Source organism: Xiphias gladius, chromosome 6 (genome assembly GCF_016859285.1).
Source record: "Xiphias gladius isolate SHS-SW01 ecotype Sanya breed wild chromosome 6, ASM1685928v1, whole genome shotgun sequence".
Lineage (NCBI taxonomy): Eukaryota > Metazoa > Chordata > Actinopteri > Istiophoriformes > Xiphiidae > Xiphias > Xiphias gladius.
The window spans coordinates 23,818,380-23,836,149 of NC_053405.1; the positions used below are offsets into that span (position 1 = coordinate 23,818,380).

At 43.2% G+C, this 17,770-nt stretch overlaps 1 protein-coding gene across 2 annotated transcripts; it reads left to right on the forward strand.

Annotated features, from left to right (window-relative positions):
• The first annotated feature begins 88 nt into the window (after positions 1 to 88).
• ndnf (neuron-derived neurotrophic factor) lies at positions 89 to 16,634 on the forward strand. 2 transcript variants are annotated; one of them, XM_040127781.1, is made up of 4 exons: positions 89 to 186; positions 10,047 to 10,241; positions 11,345 to 11,469; positions 12,681 to 16,634. In XM_040127781.1, exons 1-4 carry the CDS (start codon positions 176 to 178, stop codon positions 14,075 to 14,077), a joined length of 1,728 nt encoding a protein of 575 aa, XP_039983715.1. In that variant the 5' UTR covers positions 89 to 175; the 3' UTR covers positions 14,078 to 16,634. The 2 variants fall into 2 exon arrangements, with proteins under 2 accessions (XP_039983715.1, XP_039983716.1); XM_040127782.1 differs by lacking the exon at positions 89 to 186 and adding an exon at positions 3,686 to 3,954.
• Positions 16,635 to 17,770: the final 1,136 nt, after the last annotated feature.

The following is a 17,770-nucleotide window of genomic DNA, read 5'->3' on the forward strand; positions in this document are numbered from 1 at the left end:
CAAAAGGAAAAAAAATGATGGGGAGAGATGTTTACAGAGTGGATGTTTGCCTGGAGAAGGCTCTTAGCTCTGCTGAGTTAATGATGAACTCAGTTTTAGGTAGCTGGACCGCTAAAAGGCAGACCTCATCCTCCTTTTCTGCAGCTGTGACGAAAAGCCTCTCAGACGAAGTTAAATGGACGCGAGGTGAGTGATACAGATTACACCCTCCAGGCCCCGCTCGGCGTCTTATGAATGCATCTCAGTCCAACAAGATTTTACTCTCCATCCTCCCTGCATTAATGCATTGCCCGAGCCATTGGGGAAGTGTAAGGAGATCAGTTAGGTGAGGCCTCAGTCAGAGACAGAGAGCAAACGGACGGGGGCCAGTCAGCATGTATCTGTTGTTCTGGACTGATCATGAAACTCTGCAAATTTTCTCAGAAATCATAAACTCACAAAGATAGTTAGTCATTTTTCATCACAAGTCACTAATCAGACACGTTAGCTGGGAGATGCCAGAGAACACCAACGCTGCTGACATTTTGATCTGAGCTGACGGTACAAGCGGACAATCAGGACGGAAAACGAGGCTGGCGAACTGGCTGACTTGATCTCCAAAAGGCAAACAAGTCAGCCACTCCATCTCCACGTTTCACCCCGATAATAAACCATTAATCATTGCAGAAGTTCACTGGGTTAAATCCCCTTAAGCTCACCTAGGTAGAGGGTTGGCCAAGCTAAATGAAAAGCGTTTTCTCACTTACCGTTAGAGCTGAGAATGAAAAGTGTTCTGTCTTATCTGGGGGTAACTAAAAGTTTGGTCTTATTTGTCCAGGTTTCGAGCTGTCTGTCTTCTACATTTTTCCACAGCCACCTAGATACAACAGGCGTGGATGGCTTTATTCATGATTAAGTAACGATGGACACTTCATGTCAAGTTTTTTGGGTGCTTCTGCTACACTTCAACAATTCTACCCATTCTCCCCTGATTTGATACTTTTGGTTTTAGTGCACCAGTCTTTTCCACGCTCCATTTCTTTCAACAAAAGCAAACAAACATAATGAAACAATACTCTGAAACCCATCTTCCCCCCTTGCCTCCACCAACCTTGCTTCCAATTTGCCCACTAAGTCATGCAGAAACATCTAGATGAGGATAATTAAATGCATGTGTCTGCAATGTCCACTTGTACCTGGAATTCAGCTAATTTTGGAGACATATAAATTAAGCAGCATGGACGCTCTCCTCAGCAGAACGTGGTTCTAGTGAAAACGTATGCAGACAAAATTTCGTGTTAAAGTTTTGTTTTATTAGAATATTCCAGATTCTCTAAAGAAAAAAAAAGGGGGGTTAACCTAACATGACATTTGACAACCATCAAGATGCCACTGAGCAGGGCAGTTCACTCCACCAGCGATCCAGTGGAGCTGCTCACTGACCAACATTAGAAAGTGCCAGATGTGAGTGTTTCACTGTGTGAAACAGGGCGTTGCTGGAAAAGAGAATGTGTGGCTCAGTTGACTTTCTCAAAAAGAGAAAATGTGCGTTTTGTGCAAATTTTCCTCAACAGATCTGTTAACTTGAGATTTTCTTTTTGTCTCTGCAGTGGAGCTGAAACAGTGCAGAGGGATTAGCATTACAGGAGCATTTTCCACCTCCTTATTCCCCTCCTCCTTCCATCTGTACTAAACTGTCCCTGGTGCGGATACATTTTCAAGATTCTGGCATGTAGCTGGGTCAGTGCATGTGTGTGTGTGTGTGTATGTGTGTGTGTGTGTGTGTGTGTGTGTGTGTGAGTGTGTGTGTGTGTGTGTGTGTGTGTGTGTGTTTGTGTGTCTATGTCCCGGTTATTGTGAGTATACATGTCCCCAGAGTGGATTCGTTTTCACAGCTTGGTGGTGTGGCTAATAGCAGATTCAATCTGGCATCTATTTTAATCCCAAGGATGTGAAAGTCATAGCGGCACTAATCATGAGCCCAGGCATCAATAACCCCAACACACCTGTACATCAGTAGTCCCTGTCTCTATGTTATGACATTTTTTTTTAAAAATACAAAGTTCTAAAGGGTGTGTTATAAACTGACGTCCAGCCTGACTGATGCTGAGAAGAACATTTCTGTTATTTGCCATTTTTGATGCAAGTGCGCTCTCCAGAGTCATTGTCGACTGAATTCTTTTCAGTCATTCAACCTCTACATTTTCCAGTTTCTTGACAAAAAGTTAGATGTAGAGGTACGTAGAAATGTTCCTTTGAATGAATAAGGCCCTCTCTGTTCTCTGTGGGCTCCTCGTATCGGACACTAGATGACGCTGTTGTGCCAACACTTTGTCCAGCTTCTCCCTTCCAGCAGTCTGCTATCTGCTGCTTGCGACGGAGGAGCAACCTCGGCCTGGTAAATCGATAGATATTTTAGAATCACTTTTTGCGGGTAAAATATAAAAAACAAAAAACAAAAAAAAAAGGTCTGAAATCTTCTAATAATAGACCCTTATGTTTGCCTTTTTTTCTTAATTGATCTGAAACACTAGGCCATGTTCTGTAAGTGTGAGTGTCACATTGTTCAAATGTTTGATAGCTGTCTCGTTTTGAGTCCGTTTGAGTTCTCACCTGTGTAAATGTTAATATATCATATAGTTCATGACCTTTAGTGGGGGAAACTGAGTGATGAGAGGAAGTTGTCATCTGGAACCTGAATGCCCACGACATGACATGAAAGACGGTGCTCCTGGGGAGGAAACGGCAGCATCCTCTAGATCCCCCCCCACCCCCCACCCCAATCAAGCCATACATTTGGGGGCAATTCAGCCATTGGCTCTTATCTTGGATAAATATTTTCCTCCCTGGGCCCAGACAGGGGATTTCCACAGCTGATCATCAAATTCGCATCGGTGAAGTCCTTTGTCAACCCCCCCCCCCCCCCCCCCCTTTTTTTTTTTCTCCGTGCATTTCTTGCCATCGCGGAAGCCCTTGTGCAGAGGAGGTGGGTCGCGATCGCGATTTGCACGCCCCGCCGCCAGGGCCCGTGATAAAACTTGCCTACACACCGCAGCCCCGAGGGTTGCGTGACTTCGACAGGACACTGCTCCCCAAAGTAATAATTTCCAGGGAGCATCAGAGTGAGCAGCAAGCAAATGAAAAGTACGAGGGGGAAGCCCGCTCTCTAGACGCCGTCAAGCGTCAGATTTATGCTCTGGTGACATCTGACAGTCGGTTTTTTTTCTTTTTCTGCAGCACTAAACCAGCTCTTACTCCTAATGGGATTTAAAGTCAAGATGAATTCAGAAGCCATTTGACTTTTAACAGTATTACACACTATGGAGAATTCAAGCGATGTGTGGGCCAGATTTGTCCTCTGTAGTCTAGTCTAGTCTACTTCTAAGAGTTTGAGGGCCGGTCAAAACCTGGGAGTAAGTCTGTCTGGTCTCTGTATTTTTTTTTTATTTTTTTTTTATTGCGGTGCGCTGCTCCTGAAGGAGTGGGCTGGTTCTGCGTCTCGGAGTCTTCCTACAGAGGGAAGACGAAGTTTCGCACCAGTTTTGCCTCCAATCCAGTGGAGGTTTCAATAGCAGCGGCGCGGCAGGGGAGGGACGCACTGCCAGCACTCAGGATACCCACTCACACACATTCTCTCTCTCTCTCTCTCTCTCTCTCTCTCTCTCACACACACACACACACACACACACACACACACACACACACACACTCCTGCCCACCAGAGACCAGTTAAATCCTCAAGAAAACTGCAAACACGCACCAGAGCAGTCGCCTAATCCAATTGATAGGCACCAACAACAGAAGTGAAAACCGGAGGAACTACTGGACACTGCCGCGGACAACTTGTGTTTTGATTTGTCTTTGAAATCGCTTTAGTTGTGCGGCACTTTTTTTTAAATCTTGGTGATATCAGAGTGGTTTTAAGAACAAGAAGCGCCATCCTTCAGACAACTTCGCCGTTTGATATTCCGAAAGGTAAGACTGTCTCCTGTTCAAAATCCCTGCTTTTCGCATGAGCTTCCCTCTGGCGTGTAGCGGTGCGTCTGATCCGGAGCTGCTAGAAATGATCAGATCATAGGGGGGGGGGGGAACTTCTTTCCTCGCTTTCTTTCACTTCTCCGTGGCTATTATTAATATGATTTTATTTTAAGGTGCAGTAGAGCTCCATATAAACTCCGAGTCGGACTCCTCCAGTAAACTAGTGCCTTTGAAGCGTCTGCCAGAGAGAACGAGAGGGGAAGAGGTTTTGCGGTTTACAACTCCGGGAAGTTAAAAGTTTTCAAACACATTTCAATCGAGCCCGAACTCGCATTGCTCTTTTAATTTTGGCTTATTCTGGCCGGGGCTGTACATCACGAAGCACATGGCAGGGTGCTGACGAGGACCGTTAAACTGATGAACTTTAGCAAATCCTCCCGCTTTTGTGCCTGCCGAGGTTTCCCATGCTCCCGGGGGTGACACGGCACCCGAGAAAGGCGAGTTATCAATAGTGTTTCTAACGGCCCGTGAGCACGGGTACGTGCGGTGTCCTCTCCATGCACGCGTTTGGCTGCAAAGTGTAAAAAAACAGCAAAAAAAAAACAAAAACAAAAAACAAAAAAACAAAAAAACAACAACAACAAAAAAACAACAAAACAAACAAAAAAGAAGGACTCTGCCCAGTTTTTTGCTATTTTGTTAAATGTCTGGCTCGCTGAGTCACCCGTGGGCGCTTTTACGCACCTGTAAGACCCGGGCGGGTAGAAGTGGAGCGCTTAATGGGGGACACTTTTTTTCTTTTCTTTTTTTTCCACATAATTGAAATCTGAATATGTTTGAGTCACCACCGCCTCATTTGTTTTCATTAAACTGATTCAAGGCAGATTAATGACAGCCTAGCTCATGTTGGCGGTTGTCTTCCCTCATCCGGTCCATGTGAGAGCCGTGTTTTTCCTCTCGGTCGGTGTTTAATGAGAGACATACCCGGAGTGGGGATTTGAATAACTGTATTTAGTAGCAGGGTGAAACCACACTGCCTCCCCTCTACTTTCTCAGGAGAATGAATCATGAAGAAAGAAAAAAAAAAGTCTTAAAATGGGAAGGTCTGCGTCGCGTACCGTAACTAAACCGTGATTTGCATATGAAAACTCTCGGGGTAAAAGAATTCCGCCAGTGTTGCTGTAGCCGTTTGCGTCCAGAGAAGTGACAGCTTTCAGCGGCGTATGGACGGTCTCCTCCGCGCTGCCTTTCGTCAAGCATCCAGAGTCACTGCTGGAAGATTAAGGACGCACGTTTTTTTTGTGTTTTTGTTTATTATTTTTTTAATTTCCGTGTGAAATTACTCATCAGACCCGCACCCCATGCGCTCCCAGTCCCCGGGCACATTCATTTTTCGCACAGCCCCTCATTATGCTCCCTCAGAAGGACACAAGCAGAGGCAGAGCCCGGTCACACTGGCTGCTAAACAGGCTTTCTGTGCTTCCCTCCTCTGCTTTATCCCGAGCACAACATAACGGGGTCGTGATTGACTCGTTTCCTCGACGCAGCCAGGTCATGTGCATGCGTTTGCCCGGGATGATGGGCGACTGTGTGGACGACTTTCCCATGGGGCATTTGCTGTTGTAATCTATAATCAACCTTACAGCTACAATGCCAGCACATCATTCAGAGCCCCCCCCCCCAACTCTATTTGAAAGCGTCCCTGCGACCTGACCCTCCTCACAGAGACATTCCAGGATGCAGTGCTAAATGCAAGCTCCAGAGATGGACTGCACAGACGCAGGCGGAGAGGGGAGGGCGAGAAGGAAAGGAAACTGGGCTCCCCTTTCCATCGGGCTGCTGTGCCAGCTTTCGTGGTTCTGATGATGTGGAGAGTTCAGAAATTTAAACTGTGAGTGATGTTGTGGATGGCGAGGAGACAGGTCCTGAGTGATGATTTATACTTCTACACAGAGTGAAGTGGAGGAATGTGATGGTTTAGACACACACACACACACACACACACACACACACACACACACACACACACACACACACACACACACACACACACATATGGACATACCCACACCAGATAAAAATCTCCATTTTTGGACCAGAGCCCTCACCACAGTCTCTACCAATTCATTAATGAGCGGTTTAGCTGTCCAAGAGCACCAGACCTGCTTTGATTTGGCCCGCCTATAGAACAGGTCCAGGTCCTGTGTGGTTCCATCCTTGGCTCGCCGCCCCCCCATATACTCCACTCACCCCAATCCCCACATTGGCCCTGAAGTGACAGCAGTGATGGAGCTCGCTACTGATGACCCTCCATAAATCTGCCTTCAGACTTCCTTAAAGAAAACACACAGAGGCTTCGGGTCCTGCGAGCCCCTGCCAGGCGTCTTGTTGGGTGGAATCCGAAATGTCTCTTTATTTGTGTTGAAATTAAACTGTCTTTTATTCCCTCCCGTTCTGTTAATGAGCTCCATGTGGCAGCAGGCAGGAGGCTTATCCGTCTTGACAAGGAGCTGGAGGGAAGGAGAGGGAGACCGGTTAAACAAAGTGAGGGGAGAGAGAGAGGAGGTCGGGGGCAGTTTGGTGCACACATGCACGAACATATAGGCGCACCCACACATGACGGTGCTGGGGATACATGCATGATCAGGTGGATGAAAATTGTGGCTGAACTGTTGCAAGTAATTGATCATTTTTGCTTTAATCATCAGTGGATTGTGAATGATTTCATTTTGCAGTTGATTGATGTTGCTGAAAAGATTGCGTCCATCTGGGAGAAGTAAAGACAATAGTGTGAACCTTTTGTTTTTCCTTTGCACGTGATTTGCTTGTAATGACCCCAGATTAGAGCAGGGTCAAAGCTGTTATTAGTAGAAATTCAAATGAAGGGATGCCATTCCTCAGATCAAACAAGAATGGAAAAGAGGCGGGGGGCAATTTCTTGTTTTTTTTTTTCCCCTGTTTAAGATTGATACTGTAGATGTGTCAAAGACAGCCGTGGAAAAGAAGATAATCACTATTTCCTGCCATTCTAAAGTGCTGCATTTACCCATTCCGCAGCTTTCCAGTTAGAATATACAGGATGTTTTCCAACCAGAACGCTTAGTTAATTCCACAAAAAGTGAAACAAAAAACTATAAATGTATAAATAAACAGATAAAAAGCAACAGTAAAACAGAGTTGACAAGATTGCGGGTGACCTTGCCTTAAAATTATCCGTTCCTCAAATTGCAATCATACATTCTTTCCCGTTCTAATTAAACATCAGACTTTATTTGTTCCAGATGCAGCTTTTTTTGATGTGTTATTTTGGTAAGGGAACTCTGTGGCATGAAAACGGCGCAGGCCCGCATGTAAAAGCAGATCCAGTGCAGGCCGCGTGACCATGTTGACTCCGCGCTGGTCCATGCAACTGCAGTGACCCCTCACAACTGCTCTAAAATTCAGATGTCATCTCTCTGCAGTGTCCAGTATATATCGTGAGCACAGCCTGAGTGCTTCAGTGCATGTGGGAGAAGTAGAGGGTTCAGTCATAGGGTGTAAATCAGTAGTGTCACATGTGAGGAGCACATTGAAAGCACACATCATATGTGCTAATGACAGTGGTGATAAAACCCATTTCTGTATGAGTGATAGCAGACATTATGTGTAATGTCATCAGTGTGGTGGACAGAGCTGGCCGGGGGGACAGGGCCCTCGCTGTTCCTGTGTGGTGTTTGGGGATGTTGGAATGAAAGACAGCTCCGAACAGCTCTGTACATACCACCTCAGCGCTGTCTTGAGTATTAATAGACATGTCTTTGATCCGACTGACATGTTTCTGAAGTGGAATGAGACAAGCTGAGGCGATAAGGATTTCCACTCTCTGTGTGAGTCGAACCTCTTAGGCGACTGGCAGTAAAACGGGCTTAGAGAGCAGTAGGGATGGATACACTGACAGGAGCTGTCAGGAGCTTTTTTCTCTGCTTGTGTTTTTAAAGGACCATAATATAGAAATTAAGCCATGTTTGTAGCGTGGAGGTTCATCCAGGCCTGAGCCCTCTGGTTTTACTTATATAACTCTGCTTATGAAGGCAAACAGGGGAAGAAATTGTAATGCAGGGCTGAAAGGGAAGACTATAATGTGTACAAGTGTTAAAGTGAAAGGGATTATTTGCTGATGAAAAAACCGTGATCAAGGGAAAGAGACAGACAAGGGAGGGTGAGCAGAGAAAGGGAGAGGGGTCATTAAAAGGACACCATCTCGCTTGCAGTAAATGGCAGTAAAGTATCTGGCTAATCTGCCATCATTACACTGATTAAATCACCGGGGATTTGGCGTTCCCATCAGCTGCAATCAATGGGGCAAAATCAATAGACGGGATACGTGAGAGGCTCTCAGCCAGGGTCAGTTGCAACTCGTCCTGAGCCACAGATCCATCTGTGGACTGAACCACCGAACACTTTCATATTAGCGTCAATAAAAGTTAAACGACATGGATTTGGGGATTTTTATGTTAAGCATTTTATGAAATTGTATGGTTCCCTGGAGCTCCGAGCAATGTCTTTTCCTTCACACGTCTGTGTTTAAATCTAATCCCTCCCTTCCTCCCTGTGGCCTGGATTACTCATTCACTCTCCTTTTACTTTTTGTCTCACTCATTGATTCACTCACAGATGGTGCGTGGGTTGTCATCCATGCCTAATGTTAAATGTTAATTAAGCCTAGAACAAACATGGCAAGAAAACACATTTCATTATGAAATAAAATATATAGTGCAAAAAAAAAAAAAAAAATTCTGAATGCCTCTAAAAACACTGTAATGTCTGGTTCCAAATATAACTCATTAAGAACAATTTGTGTTTTTAGTCAATGCCAGAATGAAAGGCAAGATAGGAAAAAGCCATTCAGAACTTCAAATAAAAAAATAGACATTTTGGACACATTGTAACTCATATGAGCCATCAGTATTGACTGATAATATGCATTAAAGTAATAGTTGAACATTTTGAGAAATACGCGTGTTTGTTTTCTTGCTGAGAGTTATATGAGACAACTGATATCAATTGCCCGGTGGTCAATAAGCTTAGCTTAGCATAGCATTATATTTGGTTTTTCTGTAAAGAATTAGTTAGACATTTTGGGGAGTATACTTTCTGGATTTCTTGCTGAGAGTGAAAGTCGATACCCATCTTATGTCTCCGCAGTAAATAGGCTATATCCAGCATTAGAATAGGTTTACATAGTCTAAAGACTAGCAGCAGGGGTAGCAGCTGGCTTGGCACCGGCATACCATCACCTCTGAAGTCATTTCTTTTATAACAGAGTAATGTTTGGTTTTAAAGGAATAGTTTGACATTTTTAGAAAGACGGTTATTCGCTTTCTTGCCGAGAGTTGGATCAGAATATTGATACCGTGCTCATATCTGCAAACAAAATACACTAAATATTAAGCTGGAGCCTGGAGTTGATCAGCTTAACATAAAGACTTGAACCAGGGGGAAACAGCTAGCCTTTCCGAAGGTAAAAAAAACGTTTGTTTAATCTGTACAAAAACTAAAGTGTAAAAATGCCAAGCTATGGTGTTGGGGGTGGGTTATGTGCTGAACTATTTCTGGGCCAGTAGCAGTGTTTTTACCCCAAAACATTTAACTCCCTGTAAAAACTACTTCTTGTCATTTTTACAAAGTTTTTCTGTACAAATCGAACACACATGATATAACATATTAATTTCTGAGCTCTAGAGGTGCCGGTAGACAGATTTTGTCAACTTTGGACAGAGCCAGGCTAACTGTTTCCCCTTGTTTCCAGTCTTTATGCTAAGCTAAGCTAACCAACTGACTACTGTAGCTTCATAGTTAGAGTGGTATTGATCTTCTTATCTAACTCTTGGCAAGAAAGCAAATAAGCGAATTTAATAAAATGTGGGACTATTCCTGTAAAATCAAACATAACTCTATGATAAAAGAAAATAGTATTTCAGTAATGGGACCTGAAATCTTATGACAAATATTCTAAAAACAAATTAACAGCCAGTACGGCGGCTGCTTCTGTTTCTAGGAAGTATACTATGCTTTAAATGAAACTGAATTTATTTTTCTTTACCTTTCAGAATGAGGCAGTGTAAAGGTTGGAGTGCAGTGCTACTGGTGCTTTTGGGGCTGGGAGCCGTGGCCCAGAAGCTGCCCACGAGAGACGAAGGGCTCTTCCAGATGCAGATCAGAGACAAGACGCTGTTCCACGACTCCTCCGTCATCCCGGATGGAGCTGAGATCAGTGGCTACCTCTTCAGGGACACACCTAAAAGGTAAGTGCTCTTCAAATCTGAAGAGTATCAATTCCCTAAGCCTAGTCATTATATACTGTTTACATGTTGTTATGAGTGCAAAAAGGGGCCAATTCCGCCTTTTCAATGTGCAAAAATCCCAATTACAATGGGGGGGGGGCATCACCTCTGTCGTCTCCCTAAGAGGAGCTCCCAGTGACTAAGCGGGATACGAGCCCCCAACTCACCTGTGCACGTGCTAGCTGCAGAGGCCCCAGCGTTAGCTCTGGCTGTCTCCAATACGTTTTCGTTGTTACTCTGATTCAGCTTTTTAGAAGTGAATCCAAAGTTAGCAAGGAATGAACTTTGCTTTCTCTTCGACATATTTTCCCGAATTGATGTATACTGTTCCGTTTTATTTTTTAACCGAATGTAACCATAATGTCTAAGCAGGAAAATAAATCCACTGCTTCTCAGGTATTAAAGCAGGTATGTGAGGTTTTTTTAAGCTACACAACATTTGAATTGCGGACCATTTGCAACAGCGCCGCCAATGGAAGGCAGCCTTACTAGAAACAACCGCATATTCAATTCCGTATTCATATTCGTGAATAAATGTATTGCAATTTGAATAATGAATACTGGACATAGTAAACTTTTAAAAGACATTTTTACCGCCAATTGCATTTTTTAAAAGATTTTTCCAGAGACCCCCCAAGAGTTTGCTGTTGAGGCTTGCGGGGGGTCTCAAATGTCAATCAAGGGGTCACAGACCCCCGAGACTCCCTGCATTTTGCATCCAGCACCTTCCAATGCTGAGTGATCCATAAGAATCACTGAGGAAAACATTAAACTTGTTGATGGCCACTTACTGAAAGCGGATAGGAAACATCAGCTGTTGCTCTATAACATGGTCTATTATGTTGATGCAAAACTAAATAATAGATGAGAAAGTCGTGTTCACATAATTGAGTTTCTCTCAGCTCAGAGGGGGAGAGACCAAGGTTGATGGAACAATAATATCAGAGGGCTACACAGTCTCAAACAGTCTGCTCATGCATTTACCCAACACATTATTTAGGATAAAATCAAACTATGATGAAACATGAATGTTGGTGCTCATATCAGGCCTGTCATTTTCACAGGTACTACTTTGTGGTGGAAGAAGACAACACACCCCTGTCTGTGACCGTGACACCTTGTGATGCTCCTCTGGAGTGGAAACTCACTCTGCAGGAGCTGCCAGAAGAGGCCAGCGGAGAGGGATCAGGTATAATTGACATCAGGCAGCAGTGGAAGAGGTTAATGACACGTTATGTGGAAATATCACTATCCCCCACACACAATTAACTGACGCAGTGATGTTAGGCTTTGTGTTTTGGTGGGTTTTAATTAAGTCACAGTCGTAGTGTCTAGTCTGACCACTTATGATGTCTGACTCGGCCCAAGCTGACGTCTATAATTTTAGAGAAGGGCTCTACTCTAGTCAACCGACTGAATCAAAGCCATTACATCCCTTTACTTAAGCTGTCTTGGTCTTCTTAAGGTAAAGCCGGCCGCACTGTCTGTCCTTCTTCCTCTTTTCCTTTCCTTCTTTCTGTCTTTTTTTCTTTTTCTGCCTCACATTCAAACTTTCTCCATCTGGACGGCGTCCTTCAGCATAGGAGATCTTGCCAGATGACTAAAGCGATGGTTTCGAGTGTAGATGTGTGATGTGAGCATATATTTGAATGTCAATACACGAGCAGCTGCGTGTGTTTCTGTGATCTTGTCAAATTAAATATTACAAAATGATTTATTGAGCAGTTATACTGTTGAAGACATGTACCTTGCCTCAAGAGAAAATAATCCATCCTGAACTGGAAGAATAATGATAATAATTTGGACCCAACACACGTAGTGCCATTAGTAGAAGTGTGACTTCACAAGATGTGTTAGAGCAATACTTCAGCCAGTGAACGTCTTCCTGTCTTTGCAGGTGTTTTTGCTAAATGTCTCTGGTGGGAGTAGATCTTTGAGCATTAATTTTTAGTACACCGCGGAGCACACTCTCTGGTTGACAAACATAATATTATGGTTTCTTGCTAGAGCCGGAGTAAGAGCTCAGACTGTCTCTCTCACGTAGAGGCTACAAGGCGCCTCTTTCTAGCACAGCTTCCCCAGAAAGGCCGAGTGAATGCTGGCCTGTGATCTGTGGGGATGTTTGGAGTGAAAACATGACTGCCATGTGAGGGGCTAATCGACCATGAGACTTGCAGAGCTTCATCATGACCTCACTGCAACAACACATTCAAGATTTTTATTATGGGTGGAAATTACTTTTCATCAAAGTCAAAAATTAAAAATAAGAAAAATATTGTAAAGGTCATCATCAAACATCTCCGTCAAAATTGTTCCAACATTCTGATATAAATGGTGGCCCGTTTGGATGCAATGTCAAGCAAAGAGCTCATGTTGTGTGTATTTGTTTCTGTTTTCCAGGAGAGCCTGAACCTCTGGACCAGCAGAAACAGCAGGTGACCGTAGACGAAGGGACGGAGCTCTTCGCCTACAAGGGTAACGATGTGGAGTCCTACATAGCCACCAGCACGTCCTCTGGCCTCTACCAACTGGAGCTTCTGTCCACAGAGAAAGACAGCAACTTTAAGGTGTACGCCACCACAACTCCAGAGTCTGACCAGCCATACCCGGAGCTGCCCTACGACCCTCGTGTGGATGTGACCGCCCTGGGCCGTACCACTGTCACCCTGGCCTGGAAGCCTACGCCTACAGGCTCGCTGATGGGCCAGCCTGTCCAGTATTGCGTAGTAATCAACAAGGAGCACAATTTCAAGAGCATGTGTGCTGCCGAAGCTAAGATCGGCGCTGATGATGTCTTCATGCTGGCTCCAAAGCCCGGCAGAGACTTTAGCCCGTTTGACTTTATGCACTTTGGCTTTGTTCCCTCTGACAATGGTTTTGGCAAGGATCGAGGCCTCACAAGTAACAAGATCTCACGGGCATACACGGCCAAGCCCAGAGCATCAGACATTCAGAAAGTGTGTATTGGCAATAAAAATATTTTCACCGTGTCAGAGCTTAAACCAGACACACAGTACTACTTTGATGTGTTTGCTGTGAATTCTGCCACCAACACCAGCACAGCATATGTGGGAACTTTCGCCCGCACTAAGGAGGAAGCTCGTCAGAAGACAGTAGAACTGAAAGACGGCAAAGTATCGGATGTTTTCATCAAGAGAAAAGGCAGCAAGTTTCTGCGTTTCGCTCCCGTGTCTTCCCATCAGAGGTTCACTCTGTTTGTTCACACTTGCCTGGACGCCGTGCAGGTACAGGTGAGGCGCGATGGTAAGCTGCTGCTCTCTCAGAATGTTGAGGGCGTTCGGCAGTTCCAATTGCGGGGAAAGCCAAAAGCCAAGTACCTGATCCGCTTGCGGGGTAGCAGGAAAGGAGCCTCCACTTTGAAGGTGCTAGCCACCACACGACCCAGCAGCAAGCAGCCTTTTCCTTCACTTCCAGAGGATACACGCATCAAGGCCTTTGACAAGCTGCGCACCTGCTCCTCCGTCACCGTGGCCTGGCTTGGCACACAGGACCGCAACAAATACTGCATTTACCGTAAGGAGGTGGCTGATAATTATGGCGAGGAGCAGAGACGTCGGGAACAAAACCAGTGTGCTGGGCCAGAGACCCGCAGAAAGTCAGAAAAGGTCATGTGCAAGTACTTCCACAGCCCAAACCTGCAGAAAGCTGTGACCACAGAGACCGTCACAGGTCTGGAGCCAGGCAAGACCTACCTGCTGGACGTTTACGTGGTGGGACACAGTGGTCACTCAGTGAAATACCAGAGCAAACTGGTGAAAACAAGGAAATACTGCTAAATGACTCTGTAAAGAATAAATCTATTATAAATATATATATTAAATAAGTTTATTTAACTCTAAGTGATATTCTACTAAGGAGTGTATACAGACTGACTACTCACACAGCTGATGGGCCTGTGGCAGTGACTGAACTGTTTGTAGAGAGAGATATCAACCTGTATATTTATGTTTACATTTCATTGTGGCGCGTCTGGGTGGCCCATAGCGGCCCACGAGCTGCTTTGTTACCAGGCTTGTCGTCTTGATCTTATGTTGCCACTGGGGAGGCAGAACTTCAAGGAGGATCATCTTTCATATTTCATGTTTGTTTCTTTGTTGCTGCATGACATTTGCTTTTGTCTGTCATTTGTCTGTTCCTTCAGTTTTAAAATCACGTTGACTGGAGGAGATACAGTAGCCGCCTGTATTGTATAAATCTCTCACTGCATATTCACTACATGTTTTAGGAAGAATTTAAATTATTTTATACTTTTCGTCTCTCTTTTTGGTTGTCTGTTTTTATTGATGACAATAATAACTGTTATGAGAAAATTCCAGTTTTATGAGGAAGCTGTCGTAGTTCAGACATTCCCTTACGTATCTCAGCCAGTGTTTGCTCTAGAGCCCATCTTGTATATGTGTTCTGTGCTGGAGATCTGTGTTATTATCACTATATCGCTGTGTGTGTGTGTGTGTGTGTGTGTCACATGTACAGAGTTGTCCTGCCAATATTCATGTACATAAACACTAAATATAGAACGAGTAATCCCTGTGTCACCCCGGGTGTCATGTTCTTTTGCCAAACAGTTAACATCACAGTCATGGCGCCGTGATGAAAGAGCACACTGCGTATTGTGTTTATAGACTCAGACACCTATATTAGGGTTGCATATAAGCAGGACTTGATACTAGAAGTGATTTGAAATGATAACTTAAATGATTTATGACAAGAAAAGATCAACAGAGGATGAGTTATTCACTGGAAATAACCTTTAAGACTTCTTTTTCCAGATCACATAAGTGGTGACTATAGCTCCACTAGAAAAATATTACCTCTTGGCACCATCGTTTGCTGTCAAATCAGTGTCTCATACATGTACAGTAATAAATCAGTGCATTCTTTTGAGTGCATTTCTTTATCTCTGCTTGAGAACAATTATGATTTTTATGGTGAGGATTTATTTTTTTAAGTGGCCTACTTAGAACTGCTCTTGCACAAGAAACTTAGAATACGTATGTTTTAGCTCTGTACAGCTCTGAGAGTGTAGACCATCTGTTTCACATGGTCCCCTTGTAATCTTTGTTTCTGTATTAAAACAGTCACTAGTAGTTATATGATGTTGCTGCTCTGTACATGATGATGAAATACAAATTTTGCTACACAGGATGTTATCGATTTGGAAATGTGCTTGTCATACATGAAATGATGTATGATCTCAGTATCATAATGGGCAGAGGAACAGGTCTGATAAAAGTCAGATCTCTGATTTAAGATTCACGGTCCACAATATTGAAATAACTCTTACTGTGATTGGCTGATATAATTTGTGTCAAACATAACAAATATTTTTTTTGTGTTTAGCTTCTTTTTATGAAAGTTAAAGTCATATAGTTTAATTTTTGAGAAAAGAAATAAGATAATCTGACTTTTACAAATTAAAAGTTGAATTTCTAAGCAATAAAACACAGCCTTGCTCATGTCAGTATACTCAAGGGTTTTGCTGCTACAGCCTTACTTAGTCTGATTATGACTAGTAGCCTATGGTAGCTAATGAAATTGATGCTGCTGAACCAGTTTGCTGACTAATAAGTCTTTAATTGTGCTAATGCCAAACAATGCTATAGCCTTTTACGGACAAACATTTTAAAAAACACAGTATATTTACTCATTGTTTTACTTTTGCGATGAAACCACTGGAATTGGTATTTCAAGAATGTTAGCTCAAGAGTAACAAAGTCAGCAAACTAATTCATCAGCTACAGTAATATCAATATAATTTTTGCTTACATTAGCTAACATTAGCAACCATAAGTTACTGGTCATACCAGACCAAGTGAGACTGTAGCAGTAAAACCCTTGAATGTATTGAGATAAGTAATGGTGTGTTTTATTTCTTATGAATTCAACTTTTCATATGTAAGAGTAAGACTTAGTTATTTCATAGTAAACTTACATAGTCTTGCTTTAAAGCAAATAAGCTAGAATAATACACTAATCAAAATAGCACATTTATTGCATGAGTTTTGGATAACTTGAAATGACACCATTTCAAAAATAAAAAAAAAGGTGATATTGAACAGGCCACAATCTCTACAGCAATCTTTCTGTTCACCTACCCTTATGTTGTTTTAAGTGCATACACTTAAAAAAACAGGCACCAAATTTGGGAGAATTGGGTGACTTGCAATACTATTTAACCATTAGACACAGTTAACCACAAATAAGCAAAGAGAAAAGCCAGACACACATCAGTGCACATATCCACACGTTCCAATTAAGAGTAGTCTCAGGTGAATGGAAATGCTCTCTCTGTTGTGGCTGGGAAAAGCAGCTGTTGCTCGTGAATTGCAATGTTTCCATCCCAACCTTGATTCTGGCTACCTGCACTCCCATTCATCGCCACAACTCACTGTCAATCAAGTGCAGGGAGGCTCCACCTGGCTTCCATTAACCTGCCATTGCCCTGGAATAATATGGAGAAGCTTCCAGAGAATTGTGGGAGTGTCATGGATATCCCAATAAACTGCCTCTAATAAAGCTGGCCAGCTCTGCCTAAAATGTTATCCCTCCATGTGTGAATAAGATTTGCCGTGAAGTCATTGGCTTCTTTAAAGAATGTCCTACTCCCTGGTCAACTCAAGAGGTCTAGAAAGGAAAAAACACTTCTATTTTGCCAGCATACTTTAGGAGATCCTCTCACAAACACTCACGCAAACATACATATACAGAGAAACCTCTATCCGAGAGCTAACCATCTGCAGGGCTCTCCATGTTTATCTTTTGCGTGGTAATGAGTGCAGGGTTTTGATGTATGAGTTTTGTATATATGTGTGTTCAGGGAGTAGTGTAAGGAGTGGAGACAGACATGTAGTGCTCGGGTAAGTTGTGGAGTGTTCACAGCAGCGCACGCAAGACCTGGTTCAGCTTCTTGGTTTGGTGAGTTTGACTTGCCACTAGATTTGATTCAGGCAGATCTGAGCCACCATTTAAGACCAGCCTAAGCAAATGAAACAAATCTATGCTTTTTAATACACGTAAATAAACAAATTAAATTAAACTGAGGTAGTAAATGCTTACAGCATCAGAAATGGATGCTGATTGAAGAAGTTGACTTTTATATACATTACGCTGTGGATTATAGAAAGACAGATTTTACTGGTCTCAGAGTGCCAGAGATCTCATGAAGTGCTTTAAAGGAACAGTTTGACATTTAAGGAAATGCACTAATTGAATCTTGTGGAGAGTTAGGTGAGAAGATTGTTACTACTCTCATATCGATTCATTAAGTACGAGGCTAGAGAAAGGGAGGCACTTAACTTAGCTTAGCATAATGACTGGAAACAGAGGGAAACAACTAGCTTTGCTCTGTCCAAAGGTGAAAAAAAAAGAAATCCTTCAAGCAACTTTAAAGTCCACTACGTAAATCGTTGTATCTCCTTTGTTTAAATCATTCAAAAACTGAGGTAAACAAATGACACATTGTGGTTTTT